This window comes from Miniopterus schreibersii (assembly GCF_964146895.1).
Source record: "Miniopterus schreibersii genome assembly, chromosome: 12".
Classification (NCBI taxonomy): domain Eukaryota; kingdom Metazoa; phylum Chordata; class Mammalia; order Chiroptera; family Miniopteridae; genus Miniopterus; species Miniopterus schreibersii.
In genome coordinates, this window is record NC_138112.1 from 11,375,353 (window position 1) to 11,390,793 (window position 15,441).

Genomic DNA, 15,441 nt, shown 5'->3' on the forward strand with positions numbered 1-15,441 from the left:
GCGTGGCTGGAGTTCACTTTAGAGATCTGCCCCAATGGGAAAAGCGGATTCTGCTAGCCCTTATAGCTTTCTGTCTGTATATTTCCCAGCTGGCATGGAAACAAAACCAAAAACATACACCAATTTACAAGGAAATAAAAGAAGAAGCATAAGAGGCCGGCTCAAGGCTGAGAGCAATTTCTTACAGCTTAAACACCATGAAAGATAAAGTATACAGTATCAACAAGTATAAAAAAATAAGCCATACTCAGTAATATACACAAACATGCACGAATACACACAAAGGAAATACAGTAACAGGGCTTTCTTCTAGCTCCAGATTATAGCTTTCACATTACAATTTTATATGCAGAAATGAGAGCTTCTTAGTGAAATAAATGGGTATGTTCTTACATGAACATGTAATACTCATTCATAAATATCAAATGCTTTCATTAGATTTAAGATTTTCTTCTGAAATTTCCATTTTCCCAGTACACCTTAAGACCTAATTTCCATGCCGTGCCGTCATGTCTGCATTAAGAAACCTGTGCAGAACTCACCACCTGATTTAGCAGTCAGGCTGCACACGGCTGTAGCTTCGTTTTCAGGCCCCTCTGAAGACAGAGTGATATTTAATACTGAATATAAGCAGGCTTTTCATCTCCCACCGTAGAGTAACTGTTCCCACTTCAGAACTATAACATGAGCTATTATCTCTGACATGCTCTCTAAGTGCTATGGCCAGCATGGAAAAAAGTGACAATGGACATTTTGGGCTTAGTCAAGGGAGTCGGATCTCTGCTAACTGCCAAGCAGAAATCAGGGCCAGTCAGGCACAGCAAAGAGACAGAGCATGAGAAATGACATACATTACTAGGCCCTGGTTCTAGGAAATCATTTCTCTTAAATGTCCTCGGAATGCAGAAGCCAAACCTTTCTCAGTGTCAAACGCACCAGATAAAAATTACTGCGGCACACGGATGGCGTTTACTATTGCACATATATATTTAAGGGAAACTACATTTATATTTGCTGAAAATTACTGTTTACAGACTATATAATGAAGGTGGGAGATACAGTGAGCTTTCCCCTAGATTCTAGGAGTTGAACTGAAGCAACCAATGTTTTCAATTATCTGTTATCAGGTTGGGTTCACGTAGGCTGTTACCAAGTCTAAACATGACATAGTTTAAAGTCCTATCAGGCCTGGCCCACAGAGTCAACCATTTGCTATATTTAATAGGCACAATATATAATGAAAGAAAGGTTGTAGAGTAGCAGAGCAACAAACAAATTATCTTAGGCATTTCATCCTGCAACAGAGGAAACAAATAAATATGAGAAAATAAATGACAGGCGCACACCGATTTAAATCCAATCTGAATGTCATGATGTATAAATAAATATAAAAGGCAGATGGAAAAGTAGAGTATGTGAATTCCATTCAGTGTTACAAACATTTTCTCATTAAAATATAAACCCTTACCTTCGCTTGTCTCTTGTTTGCGTCTCTTCTGGCCTCTCTTTCCTTCAGTCTTTTTTCCTGCAAGACGAGGGGGAAAATTAGCAACGTACACACTTCCATCTCTCAGGTGTAAGTCAGACTACACATTTTTAACAGTCTTTTTTTAAAGTCAACTAATGCATCACATTTATTTTTCATTCACTACTTAATATTCACTACTAAATATTTATGAGATTGGCATACATATTTTTAATTATTAAGTATGTGTCAAACAGATCTGGAATCAAATCCCATTTCTACCACTTACTATCTGTGCAGTTCTGAGCAACTTATTTATATTCTCTCTTATTTTCTCATCTAAACATGGATGAGAAGCACATATTTCATAAACAGAAGCACATATTTCATAAAATTGGTATAAGAATTATATAAAATAACATACATAAGTATTCAGCACAGTTAGGGATATATGACTGGTACACAATCAATGTTGAACATTAGAATAAAAAGAAGAAAAATGCAATATTGACTATTTCTCTTTCCTTCTGTTTAAACACAGAATTTATAAGGATATACAATCCTCATTTCTGGGGTTCTTAGAAAAGAGGCAATATTTTCTCAAACAAAAAAAACAATAAAAGATTATTATTTTATTAAATTGCTTTATAATTTCCCTGTTTTCCAATGATCATAAAATAGGCATAAAATGCAACACTAACATTTTTAAGAAAAAAATATGTACAATATTAAAATCCAAAACAACAAACCGACCCATCTAAAGTTGAAAAGAATTGTGCTTAGTTTGAGAGATGGCTTTAGTTTGTGGATGCATGTATTTGTAATTTTATCTCTCCTCTTTCACGCACACACAACTTTTATCTTCTACAAAAAAAAGTTTTCATGTTTTGGAAGGTAAAATTAAGCAGAGCAGTATTTTATGTTCTTCTACAAAGACCACAGTGACTTTCAAGTGTTGCTCAAACTAATTTTAAAACTACAGCCATAAAAAAAAAAAATCAAATGACTAGAAACTAATAAAGTTGTACTTTTATAAAAATGTATCTGCCCATTACATTACTATTGTTATTTTCTTACTAACAGTAATAACTCTGAATTATTAAGTATCAGCACTGTGTTAGGCATTTTACATATATTTTTAAATCTGTTAACAAAACTTTGAGGTAGTATTATTATTATTCCCATTTTATAGATGAAAAAAGTAGATCAAACTAATTAAGTAACTTGTCTGCTGTCGCACAACCAGTGAGTGATGAACCTAAGGCTAAAACCTGGTCTACGGAGCCAATGTCCTCAACTCCCTCATCTCCAGCACACTTCTATACCTCTCACCCCTGCATTAGAAAGTTTGTTTAGCTTTCTAGATGCACAGTGATTTCATCTTATCAATATGTTTTAGGTAAATGTTGCATTTCCTTTTATTACTAATAATGGTATGACACCATATTGGTCTTTTCATCCTGAGAGCTTCTTTTTCCTGCTAGGACTTTGTGGACATTATTTAATTAACTTTTGTCCATCTTAACAGATAATTAACCATGTTTAACACTCACACAGATTTTTGTTGTAACTATTCAATAGCTGGCTTTCTCCCAACACATGAGAATATTTGAAAACAGCACTTCAATGTTCCAAAGAATAACCTCAATATGTTCACATCAGAAAAACCATTTCTCTAACAGTAAACATAATCTCTATTCTGCAGCTTTTCATCAGCCAATTTAATCACAGCACACAAAAATTTTATTGACAAGTCTCCACTACTACCGAACTGCAGTATTAATTATTATAGTCAGTGAAAGATATTTTATATTTCAAATTTCAACAGCCTATCAGAATTCACATATGCATACAAATGGAATAATTCTTTCCTTTTAAGACTTCTGCCACAGAATGGGAGATAGCTGAACCTTTAAACTGTAATGTGAACAGGGCTTGGACATGAAACCAAAGAGCAATAAAAAGAATCAACTTTCAATACTGGGTAAAACAAAAGGGAAATTAGACAACTTTTCATTATTATCTTAAAAAGCCATGTTAACACTGCCTGAAAAGAGGCAAGAGTAAAAATGAGACTTTAAACAGAAGAGAACAGGAAGTAGAATTATGGTAATCCAAAATCTGGGAAATGGATATTGGGAAGAAAGTATGATTTTTTTTCTCTATTAAGGCAGTAAAAAAAAATTATTAAAAAATAAGCATATGAATTACAGCTGCTCTAAATGACAAGACTTACTGATAAAAGGTTGGAGTATGTCTTGAGGGGAAAATGTTATTGAATTTTATTAGATTCAGTAAATGAGGTTTCTCCCCACCCGCCTTCATTTTATATGGTTCGAATACTTTAAATCCTTTATTTTTTGAGGATAGGTTAGTACCAAGAGCTATTTGTTTTATGCCACACAAAAAGGCAACATTTTATCTTTAGTCCTGCCATGCTACAAATGATTAAGTATAAGAAGAGCATAAAATTCAATAATAAAATCAGAATTACATAGGACAGAAGAACAGAAAAATCACATTTCAAGGTACAAAACACTCCTTTATAGATGTTATTACACTTCTTTTGGCGTCTCACACACTATAGTCCTTAACTTCCAGAAAAGAAAGTGTGATGAGATATGAATTCCATCAGCAGTCAGGACTATGTATTTAAATAGTTTTCATTCTATGGTGATCTTAGAAATTTCATAGATTTGGAAACAGCTCATATTGCAGGTGGTGGTAGAAGCATAACCTATTTGAGTGAGTCTCAGGCAACTGCCAGTGTGGTAAGGAATTGGGTTCCCAGCTGTCACACAGAGAAAAGGAGAAATATCCATCCTTAGTTCAGTATTACAGGAATTTCTTTTTCAGGAAAGAAAGTTGGTCAACAAAAGTGAGTAAAAGAAAGATTACGAAGATTTTTGGCCCTAAAGATACCTCCTCCCCTCCAAGAACAAAATCCTCATAAACCTAAAACCCTCCCAGGAACTTGGACCACAAGGTTCTCTGATTTGTTACCTATTCAACAGCATTTCATTTAAACAACATAAAAAACTGGTCTTCAATATATAAATCTGTAACAACTACAGCAAGGAGATGAAGGAGAAAAATTTACACAGAAACACTGATTCACTAATCAATTCTTTCAAATATTTGCTGAGCAACTAGGCCCCAGGCCCCAGGCCCCACAGCGGCTCTGAACAAATAGGAATGGGCAAAACAAACGCAGTCTTTGTAGCCTGTGACCTATCTTGTCAGACCCCTTAATTCCATTAGTACCAACGCTACTCCTGGTCCTTAACCCCCGTATCTGGCTATTGACCATCAATTTAAGAACCCCTGCACCTCTCAAACACCATGCACTGTTAAAAAATAAAATAAAAAAAAATTCCACAGCCCTGGCCTGTGTGGGCCTCTGCCCAAGAACCGAGGGCTTGCAGGCTCAATTCCCGGTCCAGGGCATGTGCCTGGGTTGCACTGGTCGGGGTGAATGCAGGAGGCAACCAATGGACGTGTCTCTCCCTCCTTTCCTCTCTCTCCCTCCCTCCCTTCCTTCCACTTTCTCTAAAAATCAATGGAAAAAATAGCCTCAGGGGAGGATTAACGACAACAAAAAACCCCACAAAACAAAGAACTTAATAAAAGTAGAGATAAACAGCTCAAAGACCTGCCACATGGTTGATAGATCTATGACATTTTGAGTGCTTGTGCCATTTTGGAAGCTGGGGTGAAGGGCTCGAGTTCTAAGATACTGAACTGAGTGAGGATCGCAAGATGCCCTAAGCTCCTGAGAGTAAGAACAGAAACCGCCCGTGCAGACATCTCCAACTTACAGACCAGGGTTCTGGAGTAACTGGCTGGCTCCTTTTCCAAAATGGACCTGGTCGGGACGGTAGCAGGAATAACTGAAAGCGGAGGGGACAGGGCTGCACCGGACACGGACCTCTTTTCCTCCCCTATAAATAAGCTTTATTCATAAAGTCCATTTTAGAATTAACCCTTAGATGCTTAGTCCCCTGCCCTCATGATGATATTTTTGACATTAGTAAATGTCATAAACCACATGAGGCAGACCACCCTCTGACTATGCCTCAGACGCTCAGAGGGCCACCGCTATTTAAACATGGATTCTGGTACTGCTAACTACACATCTATGCGATGAACTTTCAGGAAAGGTAGTATTAGTGTGGGGTCCTAAACTGTAAATAATTAACCACAATTTTTTTATTCCTTGCTCTGGAAACATGAACAATTTCCATCATTTGTCTTTCCTCTTCAAAACCCTCCACTCTTACCATCCTGCGCCTTTTACTCACTGCTCAGAGTTACCCTGTTGTGCGAACACCTGATGGTTTGAGGTGGGGAGGAACACTGTCCAACAGTTAAAAACCAAGTCTGTACAGTAACAAAAACCTTCGTAAGAACCCCAAAGCTGCTACTTGTAAGCTGTGGGGTCTTGGACAAATCACTTGACCCTTCCAAGTCTAAATTTTATCACCTGTAAAGTAAGGTAGCTCACTTGTTTCAGAAGTCAATTTTTAGCATGTATTTGGATAATATATGTAAAGCATTTAGTGCAGAGCCCAAGTAACTAACTGCTACTAGTTGTTATTGTTAATGTTCTTGTTTTTACTATTCCTAAGATGCCTGATTACTGCTCCTCTCCTTCCTGACTGCCATACAGATTTATGTTTAAGATACCTGGATTACATGCCAACTGATTTCTGTGTCAACAGCAAGACAGATTTTCTGAAGAGTATCTTTACGTCTTCCCTAACTTCCTAATGTTTGCGCTAGTAATAAGTGGAACCCAGAGCAACACTGCACCATCTCTGCAAGCAGTCCAGAGCCGCATCTTGAGACATGGCTATGCTACCTACACACACAATCCAAAGTGGATAGAACCTCTCAAAGCAAATTTCAAGGGAATGAACGAGAACTTGGTAATGAACTGCTTCTCTCAACTCTCAGCTCTTATAGCAGATATTATCACCCTAAATATAAGCAACCTTTCAGAACTAAGAATGATGACATATACCACAGAGCAGATTTTTGTTCCATTAAATTAAAATCCTTTCAGTAACCTGATCCATGACCCACCTTTCACAGTTCTGATTGAATTATCCAAAAACACATTGTTTCCACGCAAAAGTAGTGGTTTTGCCTTTATAATTTACTAATGGCTTTATATGCAAAAATTATAGCTTGTGCTTTAATTTTCTTCTGATGAGTGGTTTCAAGAGGTTTAGCAGAGAAAATACGAATAGGCCTAGTTAAGTACAGTTACTTATGAATTGCCAGGGGAAGCTAAAAACCAGAACCATCTCAGACGAAAATGATGCTTAATGGCTACAGTGAAGCCTCATGAAGAGAAATAAAGCTGCTAAGTAACTCAAAGCAGTTACACAAGGGCCCCTGAAGTCCGCCGGGTGTGTAGCTATGAGTTCCAACAAGCAGGTGGCTAAAATGTACTCCCAGTGATGCTGTAATTTTTTTTTCCATAAACTAGTTAAAATTCTTACTGCTCACTTTCTAAATCTTTAGGAGAAAGATATTTACTAAGTCACAGAACAAATTACAGAGCTTTCAAAATTTGGTAGATGAAAATATGAGTCCAGCCCGGCCAGGAGTGGCTCAGCAGTTGAGCGTCTACCTGGGATCTAGGCGATCGGGGTTCGATTCCTGGTCAGGGCACATGCCCGGGTTGTGGGCTTGATTAATGACTCTCTCATCATTGATGTTTCTCTCTCTCTCTCTCCTTCTCCTTTCCTCTCTCTGAAATCAATAAAGATATATTTTAAAAAAAAAAAAGAAAATATGAGTCCAGAACAGATGTACCTGCATGGAGGAAAAAGAGGCAGGAAAAAGCAACAGCTGAGCCCTACATTACACAGAATGAGTGCGTATTCAAAACTACGGTGAGAGGCTGTTAATTTTAAACAGCAGGAGCAACTACTTTCAAACAGAATTACTAAGACTAAATTCACTTATATGTTAAATATCTTATCCTTTTAAACCAAAAAGATAATCATGAAATATTTTGAACATGCTAAAAGAATATTCCTAGGTTTATGAAAACTTCTAAAATTGACACAATAGGAAAATAAATAAAAATAAAATGGACACATTTTTAAAAATATAGTAATGTGTCAAATATAGAATTATATTATAGATTTTTATGGAGTTTTCTTTTCGCATGTAAAATTCTTTCAGGCACATTCCTTATTCATAATTTTGTGTCAAAAGTTCCTTTACCTTTTTCTGTCTTCATGAAGTAAAGTTTACTCCTAGACCCTAAAGTTAGTATTTCAAGTATTCTTTAGGGACACACAATTCTCCATACACTTTCACAGAAATAACAAAATTAGAAGTGACAGCTTTAAGGGAAACATAATTAAAGTTGCCCAAGGTAAAATCTTTTGCTAGAGGAACTAAGAATTGTCATTATCATAAGTAATATACTTAATTAGGAAAAAAAGACAAATTTGAAGCCAATAATGTGTTCAGTTAGAGCAATTAAGATAAAATTAAGATAAATATATTTAGTTTATGAAGTAAAAGTTTAGTAACCACTGGAAAATAACTGAACAAGAAGGAAAACTTATCATCAAGCAAGGAAAAATTATAAATTAAAATTTCATTTTTCAAACAGGAAGGAATAATTTTATTCCCATGTCTTACCAATTCACACACAGCCAGATGATCTCTCTGATCACCTGCAATTAACTCCCACTCCTACTCCCTCGCTTTTCAGAATAGGAAAATGCAGCCCAAACTGGTGACTAGTTCTGCCAGACCCAGAGTCAAACGCAAGAATCCCTCCACACTCTTTCCACCAAACATTATGCCAAATGTTAAAACTTGCCATTTAAGAAAATACTTCATACGTCACTAGGCGTAGCAGCTTGGTGCATCACTGATTTGAGCACCGGTATTGTTTCTTATGGATGCTACTGTAATAAATATACTAATTCCAAAGTGCTCACAAATGTGAAAGTTTCCCTAATTCAATACACAAATACTTATATATGGATAAATAATTTTACTGATAAAAAATACCGAAAAACTAATCACATTTGTGTCAAGAAGCATTTACATTAAAACAGAATACAGAAAAGACTATCTTAGTTATTCCCTTATACTTTTTTCAGGCTAAATATTTTCAACCTCCAATACGGGAGGTATGCCACAGTCACCCTGTACAAAATATACCTATTTTATATAAAATAGCAACCTTTGGTTTGTTTTTAAAAAGACCTAATGTCTATTTTAGTTACCAAGGAACTACTTCAAAAGTTCTTGTAATTTCTCTCCCAACTACTATAGCCCAAAACTGTTCTGTTCAGCCTTGCTGTGTGACAATCACACTAATAGTTTAAAAATCATATGCTACATTTTAACAATGATGCAAAGAAAAGAAAATGAATTATTTAAAAGCTCAAAAATAAGTGGAAATGGAAACATGAGAAAAATTTATACATAGTAAAGTACCTTTCATGTAACAAAGGGAAAAAATAAGAATATGTATTTCTCTTTACTCCTATTTATATAAAGAAACTGGAAGGATGCATTAATAATTAATAAATAAAAGTTACCCTATGGGATGGAGGTATGAATAAGAATCAGAGGTATAGGCAGAAGCAAGGCTTTTTGTGATCTTGATTTTGGAACATTATGAATATACTATTCATTTAAAAACTTTTAATGTAAAAAGAAAAGAGGTTTCAAAAACCCTCTGTGCAGTGACAGACTATCTATAGGTAAGTGTGGGTTCAATTATAATCTTCCTGAGGACAGAGGAAGCACTCCCAGTACTCTACCTTCACAGCCTAGGCCAGAGCCCAGCACACAAACGTGCACTAAATGTGCAAGGAGTCAATTTGAAATGCAGTCTCTAAAGGATTCCGAAATACCACTTCACCACCTAGATACAGTAGTAACTCCACACGGGGAGGGGGGGACGGGGGGGGGACGGGACACAAGAAACAGGGCAGGTATTATTCATGGAAAGTCTGCACATTTCTTCTACTGCTGGCTACAATTTAAAAATAAAGGATAACATGTTCTTATGCTCATCTTCCCCCTGGGTAAATACTCGAAGGAGACTATGAGCTGAAACGTGACAAGCTACTGACACCCTTAATATTATTAAAAATTTTATTAACAAATTAGCAATGCCAAATTTCCATGCAAAGTACTGCACTAAACGCAGCAATGCAGAAAATGCTTAGTTCTCTCAATAACATAAATACCCAATAATGCAACCAGTGTGTTTCAAGTTCATCAGTTCTCCCTATTTCCGAAATGTTTTCTCGCAATTCATTTCTATCCCCGAAGCTATATTCAGTATCTACTTCTCCTCATTCATCGAATGCTACTGTGAAGCAGCATCGAATCTGAAAGAAATGAGAATTGCTGCTCTTTTAAAAACATTTTTTACTGGGCCATTAAATGGCTACAAGGTCAAATAAGAGTCAAGAACCACAAGAACCCTCTTCAGGATGCAGTTAATAATGTCCTCATGGACAGGCTTAAAAGTTTTTTAATACAGAACTTAATATTATAGCAATGATTCTTGGGTATGATGTTATATTACCCTGAAATCATTCACTGTCCCAGGGGTATGTTGCAGAAATTTCTTTAAAAATGCTAATTTCTTTTTGTTTCATTAATGACTCATTTATCTAGCAAAATGGCCACTTTGATGGAAATTAATATCATGAATAATCAGAATGGAATAACCCATTTTAAGGATAAGAGAAAACTGCCAGTTTAAGGCCAATGGGGCATATGCTTATACAGAAGCACTCCCTCTTACAAGGTTTCCTTTTTTTTTTTTTTTTTTTAGCATAATGAGTTTAATCTTATACCCATCACCAAGTAATTGCTATGGGGGGAAAATGTAACTATTAAGTTGAAGCTTAATGCAGCACTAATGTCGCTCAAATGAGTGGTGAAACACACTGCGGTACATCTATAACATGTAAAAGAAAGAATGAAGTACTAATACCCACTACCACCTGGGTGGATCGTCAGAATTACCTGAGTGAAAAAAGCCAATCCCAGAAGGCTGCACACTGCCTGGTTTCACGTGCATGATGTTTCTGAAGTGGAAAACTACAGAAACGGAGCCCACGGGATCTCTCTGTATTACCTCCAACGACTACATGTGCAACTACAATTACCCCAAGTTAAAGCTTTAATTTAAAAAAACACGCACAGCCAAAAGCAGATTTAGATGAAGTTCTCAGACACCAGTCAGCACACAGTCTCTGCCAATCGAAAGAAGAAGGAAGAGATAAAATGCCACAGGAAAAGAAGTGCTAGAGAAAACCGTAAGGAATATCTAGCGGCTCTTTAGGACTGTGGGCGCGCTGGGTCGCGCTTGGCATGGATTCACGAGGGCAGCTTACCCGGTGCTTTGCCTTGATTTTCTTCCTGTACTCTTCCTTGTCGAACCGGTCCTCCTCCTGAAGCCTCGCCCTTGCTTCATCTAAGCTGATACCACCAGCGTCGTGCTCTTCCTCGGTATCCTTCAAGGCGGATTTCTGCGCCTGTGGCCACTGCTGAACCAGCTGCAGACAGAAGAGACTCAGTATGGGAAGGGAGGCAGGGACCGTCCATAGAAAATCACTTCCCTTCATAGAACGATTCTGACATGGTGCACATGCACACTTCCTGCCTAACTACCTGTGTTTCTTAAACTTTCTAACAAACTTTATAATTAAAGTGAGAAAACCGCAGAAAAGGCTGACCCAGCTGGGAGAAAGCCATGCTTCCATACCCAACGAGAGCAAGATTAAAGGAAAATTTCCTAATTTGGAGAAGGCAGTCGCCTCGATGTCACTTCAAACAGTGCTCTCAGCGTGCTCTGTTCCACTGACTTGGCTCCCAGTGTGTACAGGGCCACACCAGGCTGCCCTGCGAGCCCCCTCCCAACCAGCACATGGCACCTCTGTCACTTTTCTGGCCATGCTGGGCTGCTTTACTTTCCTGGTTTTCTGACTAGAAGAACTTACCTCCGTGAGGGCAGCCGAATGTCTTGTTCATGCATTCTCAAAGCCCAACACAGTATCTGGCACCCTTAAGGTGCTCAGAATTGACTGATGGGTCACGCATCAGCTGGTACAACACATAAAGACTGAAGTAACTAAGCGTAAAAGATATAATTAGTCTGGGTTTCACAGGCCTGCTCAGATCTACATGCTTTTACACACAGTGTATGGCTAGGAATGAGATGACACAGAACTCAGGGCACTGATTTGGGAGTCGGGAGACCTGGCTTAATGTCCTGGCTTTCTCACTAGCCCACTGTATAATCCTGAATAAATTATTTAATCTATGTCCTTGTCTGAAAAATAAGGACTGTTTGACTCAACAATTTTCCAGGCCTAACACTGTAAAATTCTACACAATTTAGACATAAAACAATTCTCTTATTTTACCTAACAGAAGGATTTAAGTAGCTGCATTGCTTCTGAAACACTGCTAACCAACCGGCAGGCAAATGGAAGCTGCAGGCACACACCTCATGGGTAGAAAAGCCTCCTCTCCCTCTGGTTGACAACAGACACTCTTCAAGATGAGATTCCTACAGTCTCTCAACTTTTGGCAACAAACGGGGGTCACAAATGCACTGCACGAGCAGCCACACCAGCAGTTACTGGCACTGGCCAAGCAGCAGCGAGAGGGACGGGCTGGGGCAGTAAGAGTGCTGTCCACTGCTCTGACTCGTCACCTCTTTTTCTGGCAGAGTGAAAAAGTCCATCCCTCTGTGGGCTGCACAAACAGCAGCACTTCTTTCGGAGTTTTAGACCAGAATCCCCAGTGTGGCTCTCAGCCACACAGAGCTCCTATCAGCAGTATGTTTATCTGAAACATTTTATAGTTAAGGATTTGCATCCACCTTGGAGCTAATTGGTATAATCTGTGCGGTTAAACTTGGTAGCACAGTAAGGAACCTCATTATGCTAACGGCACCAATCCTGTTTTACAGGAAGCATCTGATGTAATACAACTACATTCTAGCGAGGCCTGCTTCTCAGGTGCTGACCTCTTTTAGTAATTCCATAGAGAGTTATTACTTACCAATTATATTGGCTTCCTCTGCAACTGCCAACAACTTTGAACTGCACTTCATTTTCTTAGTTTTCATATGATTTATACACTGTTTCACTCCCTATTATTACTGCAAATCTGGGCTTTGAAAGAGCCCTTCCCCAAAGAAACACCCACATCTTTCTTAACTTCAAAATTTTTAAAAAAAGGCACTGGATATAGACTGCTTAGGTAGCACTTAATGATGAAATGATGAAATGATATCTGATGTGATAGATTACTGTCGGTATAAAAAGCTCTTCTATTTTATTGGGGTGTTAGACAATGGTTCATTCATTCAACAAACCCTTCTGAGGGTTCACTGTACGTTAGACCTGTTGCAAGTGCTGAGGACGGAGGAGTGAGCAAAGTCAACATACACCTTCCCTCTGTATCGTCTATTGTGGAAGAAATGAACTACCAGCAAAACATAGAAGGAATCACTTAGTAAGTGCTATGGAGGAAAAAAAGAGAGACAGGGCAAGGAAAATGAGATTATGTAAGTGTGGAGTGCTGTGTGCTATGTTAGGATGAATAGAGAAACCTGGAGGCCGGTGACAGTGAAACCAAGAAAAGACATCCACAAGAGCCTGCAATGACCATTACTCTTTAGGTAGTCACTTAACTTTCTAGGTGTCCTTCCTCTTTAAAAACAAAGATAACAGTAACTGCAATACAGTGACCTTTCATGAGCAATCTGTGAGTGGTAACCCCTCCCTACTCTCCGGGTATATATTTATGCTAAGACCAAGGTAATGGTTAGAGGAAAGCCAGGCACCCATGTCAGATTACTTTAAAGCAGAGAATTCCTTCCCAGTTTAGGCCAGCAAGTAAGAAACATGCCAAAACAGCAGCTACAATTGAGGAACTGCAAAACAGAGGCTTTTTACAGTCCAGCAAACAAAGCTGTGGCAGTGGCTGTTACTACTTGTGCTTGTCCCCATAGAACATGCTGATGAACACCAAGACAAGAAAATCTAACCTATACAAGCAGCACTTAGGAAGCTCAAAACCAACTCTGTTGTTATCATCAAGAAGTATCTCAGTTTATTGTCAATAAAACATTCTGGCCCACAGGTGTATAGCTGATGGAATGCCTTCAGTAAGTGAAAGGAACTGCCTAGCATATTTTAGAGAAACATTTTTTCTCATTAGTGAATGGTAAGTTAGCAGGACAGTCCAACTCTTTATAACACTTGGAACATACAGTCCTCACTTAACATACTCAGTAGTTTCTGAGACGTTAAATAAACGGACCTAGGAAGAAATCAATCTGACCACAGGCTAACTGATATAAATAAGAGTTAAGATGCTACATCATCTCACCAACATTATAATGAAAGGACGTATTTTGAGGACCTGCCATACCTCAGAAATGAAGCATTTAAGAATCTTACCTCCCCTTCATCAGTAAATGTTATTTTCTTATTCACTTTAAAATTTCTCTTCATTACTTTTTTTGCTTCTGCGACTTTGGTCACTTTTTTCTTGATATTGGATTTAGAAGATTCTTTCTTCTGTGTGAAAATATAAAAATAAAGAGATGATTAAGTAATTGGCTACTTTATATTAACAGTTTAACTCTGGCAATACACTTTCCAAAACTGAGTGCATTTACTGCTTAATAGCTAATGAGAAGCACCGAAAATACTGTTCAGAAATAAAATTATTATAAGACTTAGTAAATAGTGACCCTGCCATGCTAAAGGGGTTTAAGGGTAAATAAGATGAACATTCGATATGCTTTTAAAATTTATTCTATTACTAAAACTATGCTTTCCTGATAATGTTGAAGCACCAAAAACTACATGATAATGTGATAAATGGTCATGTAAGATAAATAAAACTATCTTCCAGCTAAAAAATAGAGCACATTTTTTAAATAGATCTCATTTCCAAATACAAACTTAAACTTCTAGGCTAGAGATATGTTCACTTGGAAAGCAAAATGATTGCTATCCATTGCTACTCAACATTCTTCCTGCCATTACAGTAATTTCCAAGATGAACGCTGGAAAACACCCTATGATGACTAAGCTGTGGCCAAAGGTGAGAAGGAACAGAGGACTTTAACAGGGACACATTGGTCAGCACCTAGCTGATGTCCTAAAACCACTAGAACAAAATATTAAAACAACGCCACTGCTTACCTATGCTAAGTGAATGCTGAGTGAACTTGCTAAGACAAGAAGCTGCAGGTCATACCATAGCCTGGCTTCGATGAGTGACAAAAAATAGCACCTTTGAGAAGAATTTGGATTATTTTCCTTAAATAAAAGCCAGTAGTACCAGTGGTGATACTTAATAAACTAATCTAAGGCAGCCTCCATTAGACAGAACAAGTAGAAGTCAGGAAAATGGTGTAGTTAAGAAAACATTTTAATTCAAGCTCTACCACTTAGGAGCAAGTTACTTAACCTCTGGGCTTTAGGTAAATTGAGAATAACAATAGTGCCTGACATAGGGCTGTTGGGAGACATTAATAATAAATGTAAAACATACAAAATATAAGTGTTAGGTAAATCTCAAATACCACTATCATATATTGATTTCATACTAACTGAAGAAATTGTACCAACTAAATAGACAATTTGCAAAATCCCAGACTGAGCTTTCTAGTTGACTGTGGGGTATTTTTAACTCTGTACCATATGGAAAAGTTAGAAAAGAGGAGTGACTGATCTAGGACACAAGAACTATCAGAAAGTTCGAGATGCACATCAATTACAACTGTTACGTAATGGGCTAAATATGCATACAAAAACCCAATTCATTTAACAAATTAAATATTATTGATGACGAATATAAAAATACTTAAAAACAACACCATAAAATCAAAACCAACAAACTTACTAAAATAGGTTTCTAACAGTTATTAATAAGTTGTATTTCTA

General features: G+C 37.5%; 1 protein-coding gene across 1 annotated transcript in view; it reads right to left on the bottom strand.

The window, feature by feature from the left end:
- DDX10 (DEAD-box helicase 10) overlaps positions 1-15,441 on the bottom strand; it is a 208,972-nt gene that overhangs the window by 66,110 nt on the left and 127,421 nt on the right. Inside the window, exons 14-16 of the mRNA XM_081154586.1 lie at positions 13,945-14,064; positions 10,864-11,025; positions 1,469-1,525 (exon numbers count right to left, since the gene is read on the bottom strand). Coding sequence (XP_081010712.1) covers positions 1,469-1,525; positions 10,864-11,025; positions 13,945-14,064 — 339 coding nt within the window. The remainder of the gene's footprint in view (positions 1-1,468; positions 1,526-10,863; positions 11,026-13,944; positions 14,065-15,441) is intronic.